General features: G+C 39.6%; 1 protein-coding gene across 1 annotated transcript in view; it reads left to right on the top strand.

Annotated features, from left to right (window-relative positions):
• The first annotated feature begins 370 nt into the window (after positions 1–370).
• The window catches only part of MRPS5 (mitochondrial ribosomal protein S5), a 44,941-nt gene continuing 20,183 nt past the window's right edge, over positions 371–25,128 (top strand). Inside the window, exons 1-5 of the mRNA XM_064647720.1 lie at positions 371–478; positions 6,255–6,392; positions 13,967–14,092; positions 14,379–14,612; positions 19,568–19,602. Of these exons, the coding sequence (XP_064503790.1) occupies positions 409–478; positions 6,255–6,392; positions 13,967–14,092; positions 14,379–14,612; positions 19,568–19,602 (603 nt within the window). The 5' untranslated portion in view covers positions 371–408. The remainder of the gene's footprint in view (positions 479–6,254; positions 6,393–13,966; positions 14,093–14,378; positions 14,613–19,567; positions 19,603–25,128) is intronic.

Genomic DNA, 25,128 nt, shown 5'->3' with positions numbered 1-25,128 from the left:
GCATTACTAAATGCCCTCGCCTCCATCACAATCTCGCAGCAGTGCCCTGACCATTGAGGAAAAAGCAGTTTTCACACAACTGCCCTCCCAGCTCTCCCCGCTCCAGCACAACCCACTGACGGCTCCGGGGGCGCTCGCGCGGAGCCGCCGCCGGGCTTTCCCTTCGGGGCTGTTCGCCGCCTGCCTGCCTGCCTGCCTGCCTGCCTGCCGGATCGCTACGGCGCAGGTGCCCGCGGGAAGGGGCCGGGGTGGTGGGAGAGCTCCCGTAAAGCTTCAGCCGAGTGCCTGCCCTTGTTTTAGCCTCCCCGCCCCGGTTTATCCCCAGCCACGCTCCCGCCGGCCGCGCTTTCTCATCAGGCAGCGAGCGGGGCACCCCAGTACACTGCCGGGAGCGGCGGCGGCGCCAATATGGCGGCGGCGGCGGTGGTGGCGGCCGGGCGGGCGTGTGCCCGGGGAGCGCTGCGGGCGGGATGGAGAGGTGACGGGGGGCCGGGGTGTGCTCCAGGCGGGATGGAGCGGTGATGGGGTGACGGGGGAGCGCGGGGCTGGGGGGGCGGCGGGGAGGGCAGCAGTTACCGCCCGCGGGCCCGTGTCCCCTGGCAACGCCCCGGTCCGGGCAGTCACCGCAGGAGGCCGGGCCCCGAGCGGTGCCCCGCTGATCGAGGGGGGCGCGCTGCATGTGCACATCCATCCGTCCATGTGTACACGCATATATCCATACATACATTCATATGCATATACATATATCCATACATACATCCATATGCATATACATATATCCATACATACATCCATATGTCCATGTGCACATCCATCCATCCATGTGCACATCCATGTGCATTTCCATCTATCCAGGTGCACATTCATCCATATGCTCATCCATAAGTCCATGTGTGTGTACATCCATCCATGTGCACATCCTTCCATCCATCTATCCGCATACACATCCGTATATCCATGTGTACATATATACATCCGTGTGTACATCCAGTCATGTGCACATCCATATATCCATGTATTCATCCATCCATGTGCATATACATACATCTATGTGTACTACATACATCCATGCGTACACCTGTCCACGAGCACATCTGTACATCCATCCGTGTACACATCCATATATATCCATGTGTACATGTATACATCCATGTGTACATCCCTCCATGTGCGTATCCATACATCCATGTGCACATCCATCCATCCATCTGTGTACACGCACAGCATCACGGACAGGGGGTTTGCAGTGTCCCTGCTGCCTTCCTATGGCTCTGAGGTGTGACCAGGTGAGAGCAGCCCCTGCTGCCTCGTACTCTGGGGCTACACTGCAGGGCTGCTGTGGAACCAGGGAGATCAGGAGTGTTCCCATGATTCCGAGGCGGCTGGTCATTGGCAAAGTGTACTTGAGTTTGATAAGCACTTGCACTGATTTTCCCTCCACTGCATCAATTCCAGTGTAGAAAAAGTGTCTTGGGGTATGTTGAGCACAGCTGCATCTGTGACCCTTTAGCAGTGGTTGCTGTGGCACAGCATTTAAAGGCCAGGGATGAACTCAAAGCCAACAAACAGCCCAGTGGGGGCTGCTCTGTGGGTGCCTGGGTCAGAACACACCACAGCTGCACGTGTTCCCTTGTCAATTCAATCACTCAGGGGCCTACAAGAGCTAGAGAAGAATTCAGTTTTGCATCTAAGCAATGCTAATTGGATTTTCTAAATAAATGTCAGGTTTTCCTAAAACTTGCATTTTGTTAGGTAATGTCAACCTAGTTTCTCTTGCATGTGTTATTCTTCTTTAGGATAGGAAATGTGATAAATACCATATAAAATAACAAGCTTTACGCTCACATCATCGTCAGTGGACAAGGTTTCTGCTGTCATTACATAGCAGTTTCCTTATTTTCTTCATATATAGTAAACATGCAGTAAAAAGGTACTTCATAACATAAGTAGAGTTTAAGCATGCAAGTCTTACTCATTGTTGTAGGGTTTGAGGCAGGCCAGCTGAGCGGTTGGAAACCTGTATCAGTCATCTATCAGAGTAACATGGGCAGCAACATGTGCCTTAAGATAATGAAGTGGTTTGCTTTGTAATTCATATATTGTTTTCTTCCCACGCTTTCTACCCTTCTCCTGTTATGTCATCCTGGACATTTTTAGTTGATAGGAATCTAAGTTTGTTTCCTCCAATTCTGTAAGCATGTCTTTCTGGTTTCTAATCCTCTTCAGTTGCTTTTCAAAACTCAAATGTGTTTTTTTTTTCCCTTAAGAGGAAGGGAAAACATATATTTTTTTTCTGCTGAAGATCAGAGTTGACTTTGGATCTGTTCTTCTAAAATTTTGGTTAGAAAATTGGGGAAATTATTTTTTGATATATGAGAAATAATACTTTACAACTGAAAACTGCTGCTGAGTGGCATTTTCTGAGTTCTGTAGTTACTTTTGAGATTTTTTTTTCTTACTTGCATGCTCTCTTAAGATAAAATTTCTATGTTTTTTCCATTATACAGTGTGTTTAAGCACTGAATGGTACTGAGGTTTGGACAAACTTGAGGTGGTGTAGGTGTAGTTGATGTAATGCCATGGGTACCTGAGCCTTTGTATTGCTAAGTGCCTTCTATTTGTGACTTCACTCTGCCTTTCAGCAGCTCTGTCCCCATTCACTCCAGCAGCCCTGGCACTGTTGCAGAGCCTTTGGGACAGTATTTTCCCCTTGTTCCCATGCTGTTGTCCTTAAGATCTTGCAGCTGTGAATCCCAGGAGTGTTTGGTGAGTTCTGCTGGGTAACAACTGGCAGGAGCAGAAAAAAATTCTCTTCTTCCCTTTGCATTCTTCTGGATTGTAGGTTTTGGATTCATTAGGGTATGTGTTCATACTGCTTAACAGCCAACCAGCCTGCTGTATCCAGTGAGGAGTTTACAAGGATCTTGATGAAAATGGGAAATTCTTATGGGGAACATCATTTGCAGCACTGGAGGGTCACTGAGTGCCAACAGCAATGCACCCTGCTAATAAATCTTGGTGAACCTATCTCACAATCCTCTACACAGCCTAAGTGGATTGTATACACTTAAGTTACAGACAAAGTCATAATGAACTACATGAATGCCTGTGTGTTTTCCATGGAAAACTACTGAAGTGGGAATAAAGACCAGATCACATTGGTAAAAGTATATTAAAGCTTTCTGTTAGAACACCTGGAAGCTAGGCATGTTCTTTGCTTTCAGTAGAGCATATTCCTTCTTCCCCACCTTAAAAAAGCAAAATAAAGTCCTCTAGGTTTTTTTAAGCTTCTACAGTCCTCTAAAAACTTCCTTGCCTCCAGTCCTAAAAAAACCCCTAAATCTAAGTAGTTAATGAATTTCAGATCTCTTTTCGTCTGGGCAATCTATAATGAAGTGATACCCATTCTGTAGCCAAACTGCAATTAAAGCCTGAATATTTGGGGGAGGGGCTGGAAAACAGGCCAGTGGTGTTTCCCTAGTGGAGGGAAACATTTTCACTGTCTAGTCACAAGTATATCCTTAAAAAACCCAAATAATTTCTTGCAGGTAGACCAGGAAAAATAAAAGGCTTCAACTGCTCCTAAATTATTTATTAAAATCATCTGTGTCTTCTCAGGTGGGATCCTCTAACTCTTTTTGATTTGGTTACTTTGGTGTTCCATGCTTAGCTCAGGTAGATATGTGTGCTGTGATTTAAAATGCTCTCCTTTCAAAGTTGGTATACTTTATTAAATACCAGCATTCAGTGAATTAGACTTTGGGAATCACGTGGGTTTGAGTGGGGTTTTTTTGCCATGTCTTCCTCTACCCTCTTGTCCTGCTTCCATTCAGACTCCAAAAACAGTTTTTCTCCCAGTGTGCAGAATATGGTCAACACAGCTCCTGTGGGCTTTCCTAGCCATGCAGTTTTGATTGCCAGCTCAGAAGTGAGTTCTTTCACTGCCAGTCTTAGAAGTAGGAATTGCTCTCACTTTACAAATGGTTGTATCCTAGGAGATTTGTCACTGGTTGCAGTGAAGCCAAGATCAGGTCTTCTGACCTTCTTCTATCACAACTGTGTTTATTTGGCTTCTTCTTTTTCTGACATTTGAGTTTTACTTCTGTGCCCCAGCCATTCTGTCAGAATTTTATTGCCTGCGGGGTTACTGAAGATTGAGTGAATGGACAATAAAATGGTGAATATAAATGATGATAAATTTACATTTTAAGACTATTTTGAGAGGAATTTTTTAGAACTTCCTGCTACATTACCCCAGTTAACTGAACTGATTCTTATTGGCCTAGAGGGAGCTATTGTCTCGATTTCAAAAAAGATTGTTTTATTGATACTGAACATGACATATTCATGTTCATGTTCATGACATGTAACAGAACATGACAAAAGTCATGCTTATTTTCTGGTTTTAAAATCTAGCTGAAACAAATTTAAATGTAGTTTAGGAAGAAGTAGATTTTATTTTTTTTTTTAATTTTTATTGTAATCTTCTCAATTATATTGAATAATTGATTTCAAGAGAGTATAGCCCATTTTAGTTCATTGAATATGCAGGCTCTTTGGATTGATTGATTATTTCAGTAGGAAAAATATGGATTCCCTACTTCTGAAGAACAAGCTTTCTGTACTGGTGAATAAATGAAAGTATATCTTGCTTTCCTTGTTACAGGTAAGCAGCTGAGCCTTAGCAGTTATAACATGCTCCCTTTGGCTAGTGGAATAGCAAACTTTCTGCATTATCGGCACAACCTTGATAAACTCAAGTAAATCTCTTCTGGAGATGATAACAGCATGTGTAATTGGCTATCCTTGTAATAATCAAATCTGGAAGGCCATGGAGAAGGTACATTCTCCTTTCAGAATGCCAGAGTAAGTTCACAAATTCACAGAATCACAGAATAGCAGAGGTTGGAAGCTTGGAGATCATCTAGTTCACCCTCCCTGCACAGAACAGGATCAGGTAGAGTAGGTTACCCAGGACTGTGTTCAGTAGAGAATTGAAAAAAAAGTTTCATATGTTCATATGGAATTTTCTGTTTTAAATTACACCCATCTTGTCCTGTCACTGGGCACTAATGAGAAGAGCCTGGCTCAGTCTACTTTTTACCCTCCCTTCACGTATTTATATACATAGATGAGATCTCTCCTGAGCCTGCTTTTCTCCACACTAAATGTTCCCAGCTCTCTCAGACTCTCCTCTTAATGAGAAATGATCCAGTCCCTAATCATCTCCGTGACCCTTTGCTGGACTTTCTTGTGGAATATCTGAAGTTGGAAGAAACACGTACTGATTGTCGAGTCCAACTCTCTGCTCCTCAAAGGATACCCTAAAACTAAATCATGTGACTAAGAGCATCATCCAGACACTCTTTGAACTCTGGCAGGCTTGGTGCTGCGACCACTTCTGTGGGGAGCCTGTCCCAATGAAGAACTTCTTCCTAATGTCCAATTCTCCACTATGTCCAAGTCTCTCTTGTAGTGGGAGAACTGGACACAGTGCTCCAGGTGTGTCTCACTGGCACTGCTTAGAGGGGAAGGATCTCCTCCCTCAACCCACTGGCAACAGTCCTAACACAGCCTAGGATGCTGTTGACCTCTTTTGCTGCAAGGATACGTGGCTGGCTCATGGTCAACTTGGTGGCCACCAGGAGCCCTCGAGCCCTTTTCTGCCATGCTGCTTTCCAGTTGTTCAGCCCCCAGGATGTGTTGGTGCATGTGGTTCCTCCCCAGGTGCAGGGCTTTGCACTTGCTCTTGTTGAACGTCATGAGATTCCAGCCCATTTCTCCAGCCTGTCAAGAATCAGCAGGACCCTCTGGTGTATTTCCACTCCTCTCAGTGTTGTGTCATCAGCAAACTTGCTGTGGGTACACTCTACCCCACCACTGAGGCCATTCATGAAGATATTGAGCAGGTTTATTGGGCCCATTTCCGATGTGGTTTTCGTAGCACATACATGATTTTATGATGTATTTTTTTATCACTTTTATGTCCAGGAACGTTGTTGCACATTTTGCTGGTAGGACAATATTTCTACTTTTTGAGGGCATAGAAGTCTTCTAGCCTTCTGCTCCTTGTGACATTTTCTATTGCAGTATATTTCCCCCACATTCTGTTTTGCACTTCAATACAAAAGGTTTGAGTCTGATTCCCTTTGAAAATTACTGTTTTTTCTTCTGGTGCATATATTTGCAGAAAATAATGTTTTGAGGAAGAAAATGTCATACTTATATAAATACCTTTCTGTCTTTGTTCTCAGGGTTTGCCTCTGTGCCAGTGAAAGGGAGTTGCTGTTCCTATTCTAACCTGGCATGGGCTTTCCAGACACGGTGTTCCATCTCTGCCCCCTGGAATGTGACAGTTGAGCAATGCAGAAAAAGCAGTTTCTTCAATACAAGTAAGTGTCGATTTGGATAAAAATTATTAACTGTAATAAAAAGAAGAAGAAAAGAAAATACTGCTTTGGAGAGACACAGTCATGAAAATCTATGCATAGTAACTTTTTTTCTATCTCCTAAGATTATAGTTGCAACTAGAGGTATTGACAGAAGTGCATGCACAAAGTCAGTTTGTTATCTTTTAACAGCAAGCAAGGGTTTGTTTTATGTCACAGTGAATCCATCTAATATATGTCATTGGATGGAAGGGGGAAGCACCTACCCCTCTTTCCTAGTCCTTCATTGTGAATATAACTTGTGTGTTTATTTTCTAAATTATTTTTGAGCCACAGGCAAGACGTACAGTTCAAGCTGTGCTGTCTCAAAAATGAAATAACTGAAATGCAATAATGTGTTAAAGAAAAACTGTTGATAATGTCCTGCTAATTGTCTGGTCAGCTGCAGTATTTTCTTCCAGTCCTGAAAGGAATTACACCCATGCTTAACAAAATTGAGAAATGATGACTGTTTCAATTTCCGCTCAGGACTGTGAAGTGAGATAACTGAGGGGCCATCTCACCTGCTTTGTGGTTCCATAGGGGGATAGAAGGAATAGTAAGAACAGAATCTCTGGAGGAGATAAATGCAACAATTTGAGAGTCTAAGTTCTTTGACTGTTCACGATGCATAGAATTTAAGAGCTTTGCAAAATCAGGATTTCAGAACTGGTGGTATCTTCCTATTCTCAACATCTGAGTGACAGAATACTGTATTTTTTTTCTTTACATTTGCTAATGAAATGGGGTTTAAACAGTCATGCTGCCTGTCTGCTACTCTTATCCAGTAAATTTTCACTGTTGACTGATGTCAAATAACTGAAGGTAGAGAGGTCTCCAAAGACTTGCAAAAGGCTGCAGTGTGAACCACAAGCTCTGCATGGTAAAGGTTTTCTAAGGATGCCACCTGCAGGAAAAACTCATTTAGACAAGCAATAACAAGATAAGAATATGTAAGAAGCTAAGCACTGTTGATATTTTGTTTATCTTAAATTTAGGCACCACAGATGATTGCAATGTGATTACAATTTGTAGGCTAGATTGTTTCCTTAATTAGGTTTATGTTCATATTCACAAACTCTAGATGAGCTCTGTTTTACCAGAAATTTTTCCAGATGTCTTGGTAATGACTGAATTAAAAAATATTTGTTGCGATGGCATCTGTGCTGCTTGACTTAATAAAATTTTAAACAAGTTATTTTTAAACAAGTTATTTTTACTACTGAAAACTATTGGCTTATCTAATAAGATGTAACAACCTGGAAAAATTAAACTGTACCTCCTTTAGGTGTTCAGCAGAGATAGTAGCCATGAGATTCAGGAGATGGAGGGGTTTATATTTCAAAGTACAGTTATTCTAAGAACAGTTTCTCTAACAGAAGTAAAAAATAAAATCTTCAGAATTCAAATGAAGTAGATACAAACAGTATAAATCACTCATGTCCTCTAGCAGTGCAGTTGCTTTAGAAGTGGTAACATTTAAAATGCAGATATGACCGTTTTATGTGACAGTTTTCAAATGAAATGTCAGCCAAATGACAGTGCTTTGTGACTGAGAAAGGTGACTATACTTTTGTATCTTGTTAGTGAATGCTTATTTATCTTCCATCCTACTTCTAAAAATAATACTATGCTCTCGTTAGTAGGGTCACCTATACCTTCAACATAACTATTATTTTTAATATTTTAACTGGTTTAAATAGAAGGAATTCATTTAAATAGGAGGAATTGCAATTATCCTAGGCAATCTGTGAGCCTTATCCAGATAGTTGTCTCCTCCAATTCCGACACAAAGACATACACAGGGATTTATTCTTGTCCTATGACATATTTCAGTGAGTTTGTAATGAAATAATTTAAAATGATCTTCTTATTCCAGGCTTCTGTCCCTCCCTCCTTTCCCCTTTTCACCGTCCTTGTTATGGGAAGCAGTTCAGTTTTTGTTTATTGGTTTGGCTGTCTCCCAACACTGGGAGTTATCTTTGACCCCAGTCATCTAAACCAGCCAGCATAATTTTCTCAACATCCCCTATGTATCCAATTGTATGTGAGAATAAAGAACTTTATTTGATACTGGGGCTATATAAAAATTATGCTCTCCTACTCACAGTATTAATTCCATTAACTACCCCTGGGAAGCAATCACAGAACCATTGAATGGTTTGGGTTGGAAGGGACCTCAAAGATCATCTCATTCCAATGCCACTGCTGTGGCCAGGGACACCTTCCACTAGACCAGGCTGCTCAGAGCCACATCCAGCCTGGCCTTGAAAAGAAGAACCTAATTTCTCTGTTGCTGGGTGATGTTTCCTCTTAGGTTAGAATACAGGATAAAGAAGATGATGATTTTTCAGAGGTTATAAAACCGTATTGTAACAATCAAGGGAGAATCATTTAGACCAACAATATAAAATTGTACTCTAGTAACGTGTTTTATCTCTAGATGCTTTGAGTACTGGAAGCAGTTGTACTTAGTATAATTCTCTGTGTTCTTTCTCAGAAACATCAATTCCTGAAAGGCTGCTCCTTAATTGCATTTCATGTTTTCGTAGTCCTGTGTGAGTTTTCTTTGGATTAAATTGTTCATTTTGACTGCTAAATCTAACTCGAGGATCAGAATGAAAAAAATGCATATTTTTTCAGTTTTTAAAGAATTTTTCTTTAAGCATGAACATTGCAGATAAATAATTATTGAGTTACCTCTTGTCATTATCAATATTGTAAGAAGAGTTTTGCTGTTTTAGCATTAAGGATGTGAGGAGTTACAATTATACAACTGCTTACTTAGCTGTTTTACAAAATTGATTCTTTCTTCTCCTTTTACTCCTTTCAGTTTTCCAACTTATTGCTCTTTGTCTTTCTTTGTATTCTAAGCAAGCTGGGAACTCATCTTTCAGGAGACAAAGAAATCTGCTTTTATCTTCAGTACTGTTTTCTGATAGGGTTTATAGCAAGTCTTTTGGTAGTACTTGTGAATTACTCAGGTGTGATCTAATATTAATCTGAAGTGAACACTTGGCTTATTCCTTATATTCAGGGATAGTATAAAAAGGCACAAACCCAAATCCTTTTCAAAATATTACAAATATATTTTGTGTACATTAAGCAAAATTGGGTGATGTCATACAGACTCTCTTAGTGGTTGGTTGCGATCAGCTGGCATAAAGCATGCTTTCAGCTAAATTCAGTAATGGATCTCTTTCTAGTCTCTTAAGTAAAATCTTATATATGACACTTTTTCCCCCCCTCTTAGTAGCTATGTGCTTTTTGGTAACTGACTAGGAATGTGTAGTGGCTTTTATGATGGTTTCTATTTTAGCTCTCAAGGAATGCATTGCATGCATCCTATTTTACAAAGGCAAAATAAAGTAAGGCCATAAATCACTAGGAGACTGCACATCTACTGTACTGTCTTCATTTTGGAACATTTCTGTAAATGTGAAAAGCAGTACAGTGATCCTCACGTCTGGTTGGAGTTATTTCCTCCACTTCAAGACGTTTCTCCTGCCTATGTATATGCTCTCTAATCACCTTGGTGCTTTGCTGCCAAGTCAGATTGACCTTTCTTATAGTCAGATTTTTATTTTTCTCCATTGCTGTGTTGTCTGTCTGTCAAAAGCAATGTCCCCACCACTGTAATCTTCTTGATGACAGCCTATCCCTTTCATATTCCATTCTTGTCACTTCGTCTTAAAATCAGTGTGATATCTGCCATCTTATAAAGAACTCAGCTCTGTAGCCTGTAGGCTTCTGATGTGTTTCATTAAATTCAGCTGCTTTCCAAACACATGATGATATTATTATAGACTGATTAGATGAACTGCACTTTGGTACCAAATGTGATGTTTTCATCTGATTCTAATTTTGTCAGAATTTGTGCAGTGCTTGAGGCCAAAACTTGACTCGGTCTGACCTCTTCTTGCTGTATCTGTTGGCATTGCCTAGTCTCCTTTGGTACAAGACAATCTCCTTACTCTGTGACCTCTGCTAATTTCCTCTGTTGTAATTAAAATGATCTTATTGTAAATGAATTTGGAGTGCAGCTCGAAGTGCAGAATTTTTTTTCAGTGTATTACCAGCTCAAGAGCTTGTTCTTTTCTCTCAACTGCTTGTTGCTGCCCCTCTGCAGCCTCCTTTGTAGCTGTTATGACCCTTTGTCAGGCCACACAAACTGCAGACTGGGGAACTGTTCCAGCTTAAAAATAACCTTGCAAAGAAAAATGTAAATACCTTTATTGTATTTCCATATTTCCAGGCTAGCGGGATTATCATTTTAAAAAAATAATTGCTGGTCACACAGTGCTTTCTGAATAAGCTAAGAAGCTTAACAGGATTGATGATCAGCCTTCCAAGTCATGGAACAGTCACATAGTTCACTTAAGAATGTGGAATTACTGAATCATGCCTTACCTACTTACCTTACCTTTTTTCCTGAAAAAAACTGATGGTAAGGAGGTAATGCATTTCTATATAAGTTCTGGGTTTTTTTGGTGGGTTTCTTTGTTGGCTTCCCCCCACCATCCCCTGCATTTAGCTCATGCATCAGTTAGTCATAATCAGCTGGAAGGTTTTTCAGTGCCTGACATTTCAGACACTGGTTTCAAGCCATTTGATACAGCTGCTGTTTGTGGGATATTTTTTTTTACTTATAAACCTCTGGACATTAGGGTTCACTTGAATGTCTCAAAAAGGGCATGTAATTTCAGACAAAAAATTCTTTTTTTGAGAGCTAAAGCCTACCAGGAGCAAATTCAACTCTTGCCTCACAGCATATAAGAAGTGTGATAAACATTGCTGTTATCCATGGGCATTTCTACTTGTCTGTAATACACAGATTTTCACTTGTCTGCAATACAGCTGAAATCTGTATTAAATATTTTGCCTAGTTGTACTATTTGTACAGTATGTTACTTGGGTATGTAGTGACTTTGGAGGCCATACTGCTCTTGGCTGTCATGAAGGAATACTGTTTTGTAGCTTCTTGACTTGCAGAGTTGTGTGTACTTGCTTTCTGCTGTACTGAGCTTTGGATTCTCAAAAAGGAGTCAGTTGTGCTTCCCACTTTGAAAAGGACTTATGAGTGAAAAGGTGTTCATCATACCCTTGGAAGGGCCACCTTGACACTTTAAACAAACTTAGTCAATACAAAAATGAACCTGGGCACTTAGTGGTACCTTTGGGCATCCTGGATAGCTTCTGTTGACACCTCCCCATGTTGTCAGCATAGCAGAGCTTTTCCAGTTCCAATGCATTTGCCAGTCTGTGGGACAGGATCTCCCAAGTGCATTAATCAAACAAGAATGAACTGCTGATGGGAAACTGCAGCAATTTGAGCGTGGTTACTTTAATTCCTCTGGTTAAAAGTGTTTACTGCCTTTTTTTTTTTTTTTTTTACTTTAAATACACAGATCAGAGAAGACAAGATTTAAACTGCCATAGTAACATTGCCCCCAGGTTAAACACATAACAGCATTAATCTGCAAATAGAACAATGGTGACACTTCTGTATTCTGTGGTGAAAACCTTCTTGTCTGGACTAACAGAATGAAAAATGACCAGCCTAATTGCCTTCTATGATGAAACAACTACCTGGATGGATGAAGGGAGAGCAGTGTGTATTGTCTACCCCAACTTCAGCCAGACTTTCCATATTGTCTCTCACAGCATCCCAATAGGAAACTGAACAAGTTGGATGAGTGCACAGTGAGGTTGAGAACTGGCTAAATGGCAGATCCCAGAGGGTCATAATCAGTGGCCCAGGGTCTAGTTGGAGGCCTGTCAGTAGTGGTGTCCCCCAAGGTTCTATACTGGGCCCAATATTGTTTAACTTATTCATCAATGACTTGGATGAAGGGCCAGATGCCTCCTCAGCAAGTCTGCTGATGACACAAAGCTGGGAGGAGTGGTCAATACCCCAAGGGGCTGTGCAGCCCTTCAGAAGGACTGTGACAGGCTGGAGAGATGGGCAGAGCAGAACTGCCTGAAATTCAGCAAGGGCAAGTGCAGGGTCCTGCTCCTGGGGAGGAATAACTCCAAGCACCAGTACAGGCTGGAGGCCATCCTGCTGGAAGACAGCTCTAGGGATAAGGACCTGGGAGTCCTGGTGGACAACAAGCTGTCCATGAGCCAGCAGTGCCCTCATGGCCAAGAATGCCAGTCGTATCCCGGAGTTCATTAGGAAGAGCATTGCCAGCAGGTCAAGGGAGGTGATCCTGCCCCTCTGGTCAGGCCACATCTGGAGTGCTGTGTCCAGTTCTGGGCTCCTCAGGACAAGAAAGACAAGGAACTCCTGGAGCAGGAGTTGATCAAGGAACTAGAGCATCCCTCATATGAGGACAGGCTGAGGGACTTGAGTCTGTTCAGTCTCAAGAAGAGATGACTGAGAGGGGACCCCATCAGTGTCCTTCAGTATCTGAGGGAAGGGTGTCAAGAATAGAGCCAGGCTCTGCTTGGTGGTGCCAGACAACAGAACAAGAGGAATGGGCAAAAACTGATGCACAGGAAGTTCCACCTGAACATGAGGAAGAACTTCTTTACTGTGCAGTGACTGTGCACTGGAACAGATTGTCCAGAGAGGTTCTGGTGTCTCCCTCACTGAAGATATTCAAGAACCATTTGGACACAATCCTGTGCAATGTGCTCTGGGATGACCCTGCTTGAGCAGGGAGGTTGGGCCAGATGACCCACTGTGGTCCCTTCCAGCCTGACCCATTCTGTGATTCTGTGAAATAATCATCTGTGGTGTCTTTTCACATAATCAGCTTCCTTTTGGTGTACTTTGTCTAAGTTCCCATGGTGTCCTGCATTTCCATCAGCTGGGTGAATAGTAGTTTGAAGTTAACTACTAAACACACACTTCCTAAGTCATGCTCTCGTGTTGGGTGAAACACCAAGACAGCGCACGGTCCTGTACACAGCCGCTGTGTGAGGAGGCCTGACCAAAGCCTGAGCTCTGTGATGAGGCTCTTTGAAGTGTTTTACATTCCTTCCGCCTTACATTCATTTTGCATTTTGTATAAATAAGGCAATAAGGGGGATGTATTTTCAGAACATGAGAACAGCAGCAGATTTATGTTTTGGTTAACTTTCTGTGCTTTGTGGCTTTTTAAAGCAGGCTAAGCCCTGGATATTTTTAGGGCTGATTCAAGCTGATTGTCATTGATCGTTGTCCTTGGATAAGTGCTTCCAGGTATTGCTGCTCTTGAGTTACTAATGAATGACCTTCTTTTAATGACCTTACTGGTTACTTGTTAGGAATATTTACCTTTAAATCAATTTCGAAAATCCATGTAAAAAAAGTGCATGTGGCTGTGGGCCTGTCTGATTGCAGGATTGTCAGGAGCAGAGGCACATCTTTGCATCAAATACATGTGCATATAGTAGGAAATTACTTTGGTAGCACAGCAGTAATCCTACGGTTTAAGTTCCAGTAAAGCAAAGATCAAGCAAATTTCAAGTTTGGGGTACTTTTTGTTCAGCTTTGGTTTCCAATATAAGCTGTACTTGTACATTACTTACGGAAGATTTTTTTATTTCAGTGACAGCTGAACAGCTATGGAAAGGAGCTTTGGCAGAGACTGGTGCAGGAGTAAAGAAAGGAAGAGGAAAGAGAAGGAAGAAAAAGCTGAGGAAGAATCTCAATAGAGGCCAGGAGATTGGTGAAGGTAGATTCACAAATAAGGAGCTGAAGACATCTTGACCTTTTTGTGTGTAGTGTTTCTTGATTTAATAAATTGACAAATTTCTGTTCCTTTCTGTGGTATCAGAACTGCTTGAGATATTTTTGTCTTTAAACAAAAAATCTTTATATGATTATTTAATGTTATAAATTCTGCATCATAAAATGTACTTGAAATATGTGAGAATTTACCATTTTGTTACTTTTTCCCAGAGTGCAGAGTTGCAGTCTTAATTTGGAATAAAACATAATTATTCTCTGTTATTTTTAAGGACGTTCTGGTTTCCTCTGGCCTGGTCTTAATGCTCCTGTGATACAAACTGGGAAAGTCCAGGCAGTTACTCAACGAAAAAAAGAAGAAAGAGACAGAATTCAGGCTGAAATTGTTCAGCAGAGAGATACCTGGGAGAAGAAAAGAAAAATAAAAGTTAAGAGAGAGGGAGGATGGAGTGGAAGGTGTTGGGGAGGTGTCCTTCTGGATCCTCCTGACCCGGGTCCTAATGGAGGTAAGAAAACCAATTATCTGTCTTCCTTTTACTTAGCCTTTCTGATAAGGGGCTTGGAGAAAGTGAGATCCAGGCTTTTCCTGTGATTGAAAATCAGTTTTGTACTTCTCTTTTATATGCCCATACATAAGCAAGCTAAATCAAAGAACAGGTTAACACAAGTGAAATTTGTTAAAACACTTCTTAGTTTCACTGTGGTAGTATGTTATAGACTGTATGATGTTATGCTGTATTACAGAATACTGTATTATGTCATAGACTGTTATAGGAGTCTTGAACTATGGAAATATTTTTCTGTGTTCAACATCAATTGTACTGAGTATGAAATGTAGCTGTGGTTTTTTAATAGTTTCTTAAAGGATCCTGTGGGATAAATCAGGCTTTTTTTTTTGATTCTAGTTCAAACAATTAAATATGGTTAAAGATTGTGTAGTTTGAATGTAGCTTTTAGAAGAAGCTATAATAAATAACTATAATAGTAACTATTATAACTATCAAAGTTATTTATTTATTTCCCGAGTAGTTAAATGCTATAGTGAAACTAGAGGTTCTTTACATAGAGCAGAGAGGAGACTTTTTTTATAATGCTGTTATTTAAACTACTCTAAATTCTGTAGTCGTTTTAACATTTAGAAGCCTGATCTTTTTCAACTAAACATAAAAAAGACTTGTTAACTCCCGTGGGGCTGAATTTTTATTGCAGAACTTGTATGCTTACTGATGTCTCTCTGTAGGCTTTTGTAGCAAGATGAGCTAAGAAAGACAGTTGATGTTTTCTAGCACTATTGTTTCAGGCTTGTTGCAGTTGTTTGAGGTGTTAAGCTTGTTCATGTTTTCAGAGCTCTCTTTGCCCAGGAATATGTTCTCCCAGTGCAAGCTTGCACCTTGGAACTTACGTTGCAGCAAGTCAACATAAATGGAAAATTACTTGCGTGGAATCACAGTTATCTTGTTGTCTGATCATCTTGCAGTCACCTGTGCTCCGCAGTCTGCCTGGTGCTTTGTTAACTAATTTCTTTCTGCCTGTGAATGTTTTCTGTTTGCATTCTACTGGGCGCTAATTAAAAACCCTGACGTGCTTTGAACCGAGTCATGGGGTGGTTAGAGCATTGTCTTTCCAGTGTGATCTCGTGCCTTTGTGCATGTGGATTGAAGTCACCGTGGCATTTTGTAGCTTTCTGCTTTAAAAATTCACACGGTTGTTTCTCTCTGCTGCTTCTCTGTTCCATTCCTTTATACATGAGTCTGTGGTGTCTGTTGCTATAGAGTCTGAGATACACTGTTTCCCTCAGATTTACCTTGGGAATTAAAGGAGGTCTTGGCCACCAATCTCTGAATATTTTCTGCTTGTCTTCAATTTTAAGAGCAATTCGTTCCATTTTAATATCAACATAATACTGCAGTATACAACTGAAAGATTTCCTGTATTACTTCCCTGCATTTCATTCTGTTACCTTGAAAGCAGATATTCCATGGAAGACAGTGATGTGACAATGGACTTGGCGGGCTGTCACCGAACCTTTCAATGTAAAAATAGAAAATCTGAGAAATTAATTAATTGTTCCAAATTCCCCATAAGTCAGTGGTGGAATATATAGCAAGTCAAGAAAATGTCATGGTTCTAGTTCCATACTGCGAACACAAGACCGTGTATAGTTTATTCCACTAAAAGAAGTGACAGCTGTTGCAAACAATGTTTATGCATTTATGAATTTTGCCTTCTGGTGTTTTCCTTGATTTTGCTTTTGGCTGATACTATTGATGTAGATTACTTGCATTAAAGTTGGCTGCGTGGAGGCTGTTCTAGTCGGGTCAAGTTCTGCCAAAAAGAGGAAAGGGTGCTGCAATCAAAATAGGAAAATGAAATTGTCAGCTTGTATTATAAATGTGCATGAGAAAAAGCAGTTCCTGATTAGTATATACCAATTCCCTTTCAATCTGTTAAAAATATTGGGGATTTTCAGGTCCCCATAGTTATTTCAGCATCTTTTTATTCAGAGAATTAATGATTTTGCAGAGAAATTGGGACATTGGCTGTATGCAAAGAACAGTCAACGTGACAGGAGGAACAGACCTGAAACTGCCAAACCCAGTGAATCCTTTTGACCTGAGGCAATGGCATGACTGGATTCCTGCTGTCTAAGCAAGAATGTGTTCTGATTGAGATTCTGCAGTTCAGCTCTTCCTAGTATTCTGGTATTAGATTCTCTAGTAACAGATGGAGCTTAAGCATACGATACAGCTTTCCCCTAGCAGCATTTGTATTTTATAGCGAAAACAGGTGCAAGAGGTTTGTTGAAACCTCAATGTTGTTAGCCTTCAACATCTGACAAATTTGGTTGAAAATGACCGGTGTGTTATAGAAAAACATTGGGAGACATATTCTGATTGCATATGCTAAATTCTTTCAGGGGATTCTTCTTCCACTACACTTTTACTTATTGTGCTAGCTAGGAGTAGGGAAAGAACAGTGTTTTTCACTTAGAAATAAAACTGTATTTCTCACAAGTTTACGGTGTATTTTTGCAACTGAAGAGGCTTCAGAGAGGGAACAGAGTGCCTGTTGGCTTTCATATCCTCTGCTGTGAGCTAAAAGTCTACTTGGTGTAGACTAACAGATCTCTAAAATGGTGCCAAGATGATCACGTTTATAATCATCTTGGAGGTTATGTGTAAATGATAAAGCAGTGTTTGGTGAAGGACTGAGTTCCCAGTTCTACACTCTTATACAGTTTTTAGCTTTTCTCCAGAATCTCACTGTAACTACACCAAATAAAAGAAGTATTAACTGCTTTAATTGGCGCTGGTCTTCTATGTTATACTGAAATGCTCTTGTTAATGAGATAAGTTGGAAAAGCAGGAGTTTGTAAGGATCTCTTATCTATTCTGCTTCTTACACCAAGATGTTGCAATTTACTCCACTGTCCATTGGTTTCAAAGTCAATACATTTCCACAACCAAACTGATAATAGGATTCTTGTGGAAAATGTATACATAAATTTTAAGTATGTTCTCAATTGTTTAAAAGGAAAAAATATAATTGCAATTTATATTTAGATGTGGTAATCAGGTTTTGAAACAGAAACTCAGAGAAAACAGCATCTTTTTGGCAGTGTCCGTTTGATGCATTCTTGCCTGCTTCTGTAAAATGGGTATTGAGAAATGCTGGTGGGACTGCTGAAAGCCAAGCCTAACTTGCTGACTTTTCTTGCACTGTGTGAAGACCTGTGAATAAGGTCTGACTGGGCTGCATTTTGCCTGGTTTTGTGCTCTCTCATTTGACTTGTCTGGAGGTAGTACATGTAGATGCCCATGTCACACCCAAAGCTCTTTGCTTGCTCTTTGCTTCCCTACAATGTTGTAAGACATTTCAAAAACGTTTTACTTCTTTGAAGTCCCTTACAATGGCAGAGCAGAAACTCACTTTCTGTGTAGTGAATAGGGTATGTTCACCACTTAGAGCTGAATATTTAACATTCACCTGAACGTGCTCAGTGTTTCATTACCACTGTGGTGAAAAGATTTGAACATAAAACATAGAAGTGATCTTTTTTTTTTTTTTACAATGCAAAACACTTTAATTGCTAATAGACAAAATAAATTATGCAATAATTGTCTTTGGTGGCAAAGGTTTTTTTCAGGCAGATTTGAAAGAGAATTAAAAACAAAGTCTGACTAGGTTATGCTTGGTTATTTGAAGTGGTTATGTATTGTTTGATTTTATCCTTTTCTTCCTTTTCCTGGAATTTCACAAAAGCGTGTATCAAGAAGTACTTGCAATTTCATAAAATCATAGAATCAAGGAATAGGTTGTGTTGGAAAGGACTTTTTAAAGGTCATCTATTCCAAACCCCAGATTTCTTTGAATCGAAGGGATTGATTGATTGTCTAATACAAGCTTCAGAATATCAAGAAGAATATTGGGTAATACTTTGGTCATGATGGAAGTGACCCATTTGGTGATTTTAACGATTTACAGCCTTTGCTCAGTATGTATGAAATTTGGGGGTAATTTGCAGTTTTAGAGCAGTATTTAGAGAAGAAGGCAAGTTTACTGCCAGCTGGTGAAAACTCAAAACATTCTCTTTTTATAACACACTGTGGATAGATATTTTTCATAGTGTTGCTGCGATTGGAAAGAATTAGGAAGAATATCAGATACAATTTAACAAAAATGCTTCAATGTAAGTGGGGGGTTAAAGTGATTTCCAAAGGAAAGTTTCAGATTGAATGTGGAGAGGATATATAGTTTAGCTTGTAATCAAAGTATTCAACATATTCTAAGGAAAGCTTTGCTTTCTATGTGATGTCCAAGCAAAGCAGTTAAATTTGTATGTCTTGCTTCACATTAAAAAAACTGTATTTTTCTTCCTCTCTGCTACTCTGGTTATTTAAGTTCTGCAGTCTTGGGAGACTGTTCCATCTTACTTCCCTGCTTGTATGGTACTTTAAAAGCTGAAATATTGATTGCAATTGGAGGTTGGGGTCCCCAGTAGAGCACAACTAACATATTTAATGATGGTAATCTCTTCATTCTAACAGGAGCTGTATTGTAATTGTAGCAAGTAGTATTACAGTTTCTGAGAGGTTATCTTAACAGGATTTATTATTTTTTAGAGCTAGTTGCCTTCACATAACCTGATTTTACTGAAGAAATGGAAAAAAATATGCTTTATAAATAAGAGGTGTATGCTGTTTTTTCACAGAATTTGCTCTAAAAGACTGAACAGAGTCAAGTAAAAAAACCTTTTTAGAAGGAAGCAACTAATAAAGCTCACTTTAGATATGCTTGTTCAAATTATTTTTATCTTACCTTTTCTACTTACTGGTGAGATTGCTTTATAAATTACAGTTACATAAAAGTTGTGTCTTTTTTAAGTTATACCAGCTTCAGGGAGATGTGCTCACAGGGAGGTAACGCAAGGAAATGTAACACCCTGTTTCTCTCCCAACAGAAACTTTTGAAGATTTTGAAGCAAGAGTCATTGAGGTAAGCATTGCAGATCTTTTCAAGGACTTTAAAGAATTATCAATATTTTATATTGACCTTGCAATTATTTAACAATTCTTTGTTAAGTCAATGTTATAGCAGTAGGATTTAGTCTGGTATCCTGTTTCAGCTGCATTACATACTCTTGTCATTCTGTCCACTGGCGCCTTGTTTTCTCTGTTGAGCAAATAATAGCTTATTCAGAGGTAATTTTGTGTAACTCTAAAATGGCAAATGCCTGCAGATACAGTTTTCACATTAAAATTATTCGCATACAGCTACAATAGGGAAACTAGTAAAGTGATTGGGTTATTTTTCAGACAAAACTACAATTAGGAAGTTGTATAACTCTGCTAGTAAAATAAATGAATTCCTAAGGCCTTTTTGTCAAGGATCAGTTAGTCTAACTCCCAGCTTTTCACAGGACAAGGTAAAACTAAACCATATCACTGAGAGCATCGTCCAGATGCTCCTTGAGCTCTGGCAGGCTTGGTGCCATGACCACTTCTGTGGGAAGCCTGTTCCAGTGACTGAATACACTCTCAATGAAGAACCTTTTCCTAACATATCACTGGCAAACTTATTTAATGTACATTTAATGATCCTGCATCCAAATAATTTATAAAAACTTTTTATTAAAGAGTGCTGGCCCTAAAATTGAGCCTACTAGTGACCGATTGCCAGCCTGATGTAACCCCATTTACTGTAACCTTCTGTTGTTTACTTAACTACAGGTGAAATTGCCTATTAAATTTATGTTCCTTTAAGGATTATTATCAAAACCTTCATTTGTAATTAATATTTACCTACTTTATTATTGAAAAACTAGACTAGTCTAGCTGCTGCTTTGTAAAGGAGGCTTCTGTCCTTTCTAACCATGATCTGAGAGCAAAGGTATCAACATGAATCAGTACCCATTCTGACAGATCAGGTCTCTTTGCTTAATATGAATGTTGACACCCTTTTATCACTAGAAAATAAAGTGACTGTCCATTGACTTGTGCAGTTTTAAGTGAATAGAGATGACTATCACATTACTACAGCTTTACTACCAAACACTTCTGCAAAACATTGCCTGTATAACTGTTAACTGTTACACATGTGTCCAGATGAGGTAGTTGCTTTAAAACATCTTTGTTTGAGTTTCTTTTAGTTTCACTCACAGCTGAGATAACCGTCTTGTGTTCCACCACCAAGTTCACTAGTCATGTCCTTTTTGGAAGGGATCACATTCTGTCTGTCCACTACCATGCACTGTCATATACTGTTGGAACAGCAGATTTTCCTTCAATCCTTTTTAAATCATTTATGTGACAAAACTAAGAAGAAATAACATGTTCCTAATTATTGAATGCACTTATTCTGTGTCAAGAGTTTGCATTGTGGAAATATTAAAATCTCATATTCAGATTTTCATATCTTTGAAACAACTTTCTTATTCACTGCACACCTCTAAGCAAACACTGATTTTTCTCTCCAGAACTTATGTCTGATTGCATTTGTCTTGGAAGGTGGTCAAACAACTCCCTATTTGAGACAGGAAAAAGTGAACCTGTCTCTTGACAACAAAATTAGAGCTGCTGTCTAAAGATCTGTGAAATCGAGTGTTTACTTGGTTTGGAGAGAAAGTAAAAGGTTGCCATTTAAATGGAATTGTTGTCAAAGAGGGAGTGAGATGTCCCAGCCCAGAACAGGACCAAATGTATAGAGCAGAGTCCTTTTATCTGCCAGTTTTTCAGGGTTCATTGCAACACAGGGCTGTATAGGTTTAGGAGCAGGATGCAAGATTTGCAAGATACAGATCAGTATATAGTTTCCATCACTGTCTCTTTTGAAAAAAAACCCAGATACTCCACATTAGGGAAATAAATAGTGTCCTTTAATAATAATACTCTCACATGTTGCCTTATTTAGAGGCTTAGGACAAAGGGTGGAACCAGAAGTTGTGAATATCAGCTGTGATATTCACAAATCTCTCATGGTTTTTGGTTTTAGATCTCCATTCCTTTTCATTGTTCATGCCATCTGTCTTTGGAATGATGCTCAACTGCCTTTTGTTTTGTCATTCCTTGGTGATGTACTTTCCATGAAGAAATGTTTTATCCAGAAATTATTTTTGGCAAGATTTGAGAATATTAATGTTATATTTGATGTGATAATAGGAGTCTATCAATTGTCTTAATTGAAATATATGTGGACAGAGTAGGTAAGATTTTACCAGACTTAAAGTAGCTTTTAAATGGCCTTGAGTAAGTAATAAATAGTGTGTACAGGGTGCAAGAGTAAGAACAAAATTAATATAACTGAGAGCAGCATTCATTTCTTTTAAAGTGTGTGCAAACATAACCTATTGGAAAGGGAGTTACACTGTCTGTTCAACTGAGAGGGATTATGAGAAACATTTCCTTAAACAAAATAGCCTGATTTACAACAGCTCCTTGTCTGAAAGTTAAAAGAATAATCAGGCAAGTCAGAAGTTGATCTGACTGACAGCTTTACCCCAGAAAAGCATCTGAGGCTTCTCTCCTGTCCTGATAAATGTGCAAATGGGTTTCCTTGTCCTTGATTATCTTTCTGCATTTTGCTGAGATAACCATCAGTTGGGATTCCATCCAGTGGCTTGAGTGTTTTCTGGATTAATCGAAGCAACAGTTTTTGCTTGTTGCACTGGGTTTTAGTATCTTCAGAGATATGGAAAACAGTGATGCTGTATTGTAATCTCAGCTTGGGTAATTAGAAGTCATGAGTTGGTTTATTTTTTTTTTTTAAAATCCTGCAGAAGGGAAAAGTATAAGCTGTTTTACTTGTCTACTGTAAAAAGGATAAAAAGCAACGGGTATAAATAACAAGCAAGGGAAATTTAGATGTAAAGCATGAGATGCAAATGGTAATTTGAATACTGGAACGGATTGGGATGTCTGTCATTGGAGCTTTTTAAAAACAAGTTAGATAATCTGTCAGGAGGGGTGGGGAGACAAAATCTGTAACCACTTATCTAAGTGGGTTTTTGGAGTGGACTGGGCACTGTGGGCTTTGATTACATAGCAGAGACCTTTTGGATCACATGGCCTTTAGCCATATCTGTGTTGGAAGGCAGTTTGTAGTAAGTGAATTGCATGGGTACTGTACATGAAAGAAGTGATTTTTCTTGCTGAGCCCTGCAGTTGGCAGTGCTTTCTGTTAATTGAAAGGGCACATTGAAGAAAAGTGGCTGTTGTTTTGTTACTGTGACATGTCACAACTGGCTGTCAGTTTGGATACTTGAGTTGCCATTCTGTGCTGTCATAATTATGTGCAAACAGCAGAGTAAGTTGCTATGCGATGTTTCCATGTGCTGTAGAAGTCTGTTTCAATGCTTTATTATATTTGAATAATTAAAAAGCTTTTAGAAGCAGGCTGGGGGTCTTCTCTTATATGAGATTGCCATAGATTTGAACTGGGGAAGAGGACTGGTTTTGCAGAAAAATAGCAGCAGCAGCAGCAGCAATAACTTCTATATTCCAAGCCAGCAGTGAGCCCAAGTTAATTGAGTCGTATAATTTTCTGATAACAAGTATGAGTTTTGAAATAAATAGACCTTTTTTTAGCATTCTTGTTTTAAATAGATGACAGACACGCTGCTATTTCTGTGTGTGTTTTCCATTATCTTTATATTCACAGTAGTACAGGAGATAAAAATAATGTTTGCTGGGAAACTATACTTCACAGCAAGAAATTAAAAGCCATTTTTAAAGGTCTGACTTATGAACAAAGATACAACAGGCCCTTTCTGTTGTGATTATGCTACTGAAAAGCCTGTGCTCCCTTGCTAAAAGAAAGAAATTGCTTATTAAAGTGTTTTCTTATAACGTAGAAATAGAAGGGATATAATTTGATTTTCCCCTGCTTGTAGAATAGGTTATAGACAAGTTCGGATTTTCATGTGCACTAGAACTAAAGTTGTCACAGAGAAAAAAGCAAGCTTGAGTGAGTGTTAAGGGACAGCAGTAGGTACTGAAGATTCATTTTGTTTCTGGCTTTCCTATAGACTGTTGCATTACTTAGTGTAGGTGACCTGTCTTACCTGTTTCTTACTTTCCTTGCCAGCCTGGAGGCACATTTCCTGTTTTGCTCATATATTTCACATAAAAAAAATCTCTTTGAACAGAACTGGTGGTAGTACTTAAGTGGTGTCTAACATAGTGTAACCATGTGGAAATTAAAATTTACAGGTGTAGTTGACATATGCCATTCTTATTTTCACTGGAAAGCTTAATTTCATGTGTCATCCACCCTCAGATGAATTTTTCTTTTATTTTTCTTCAGAATGAACATGGTAACATAGCAAAAAAAGTAGCCTACATGATATCCTGTGCTATGATAGTAATTGCCTTGTAGTGCAATCAAAATCAGAAAGTGAAACTTAATGATCAGTAAGGCCTGAAGGCACAGAACATGAGGTTAGTGGCCCTTTGAATCTTTTATGAAGGGGAGCTTTCTTGGGGAGAAGATGAAGTTATAAATAATGCCCTTTGCAAAAGACAGATTCTGGAGGGGGTTTTGTCCAACACTGAAATTGCCTGCTACCACTTGTGAAAATTGTGCCTTTTGTCTCCTATTTCCTTCCCAAGAGGGCCCACATTATCTCAAATCTTTTGCTTGCAGCATATCTATAGAAGCTGTTCCTGTTATCCTTGATATCCCTGGCCAGATTTAACTCTAACTTGGTCTTGGCTTCCTTAACTTTTCCTAGCTTCCTGTACAAGTTCCCTGAATTTCTCCCAGGCCACCTGTCCTTGTTTCCACCTGCTGAAACCTTTTTTTTACTCTGAGTTAGCTCAGCAGCTCCTGACATTTTTGCTGAATTTCCTCCTCCTCGGGATGCATTACTCCTGAGCTTGGAGTAGATGATCCTTGAAATTCAGCCAGCATTCTTGAGCCCCTCTGCTCTGCAGGGCTCTGTCCCTGGGGACTCTACCAAGCAGGTCCTTGAAGAGTCTGCCCTCCTAAAGTCCAGGGCAATGAGTTGCTGTGTGCCCTCCTCACTGCCCTGAGGATCTCCAACTCCACCATCTCGTGATCCCGGCATCCAAGGCTGCCTTGGATCACTACATTCCACGCTAGCACCTTCCTGTTGGTGAGCAGAGGGTCCAGCATGGCACCTCTTGTTGGCTCATCTTGGTAGACTTGCTACTTGTGACGAAAAGAATATTCTTAATTGCACAGCCTGAAACCCTTGTTTCTTTTTGTAAGTCGTTGGAAATTGTTTTCTAGCTGTCGTTTTTGCAAAGGGTGCAATAAAAAAGGCTTGTGAAAAAGAAATGCTGCATGAAATTATAGTGTTTCAGATCCGTTGTTTGACATCTTTAACTGAAAAATTAGATGGTATACAAGATAGTGTCTGAGTAACAATTTACTTCTAATGAGATGTTGCCTCAAATGTTCTTTTGGGGGATTTGTAGGCTCTAGATTTTGCTTTTAGAACTACGGGGAAGTTTTCTGTTCTCTGGATGATACTGACAGTGTCTTTAGACTGACAATAAAAAT

The sequence above is a fragment of the Pseudopipra pipra genome, chromosome 3 (assembly GCF_036250125.1).
Source record: "Pseudopipra pipra isolate bDixPip1 chromosome 3, bDixPip1.hap1, whole genome shotgun sequence".
NCBI classification, from domain to species: domain Eukaryota; kingdom Metazoa; phylum Chordata; class Aves; order Passeriformes; family Pipridae; genus Pseudopipra; species Pseudopipra pipra.
This window is presented reverse-complemented; position numbering and strand designations above follow the sequence as displayed.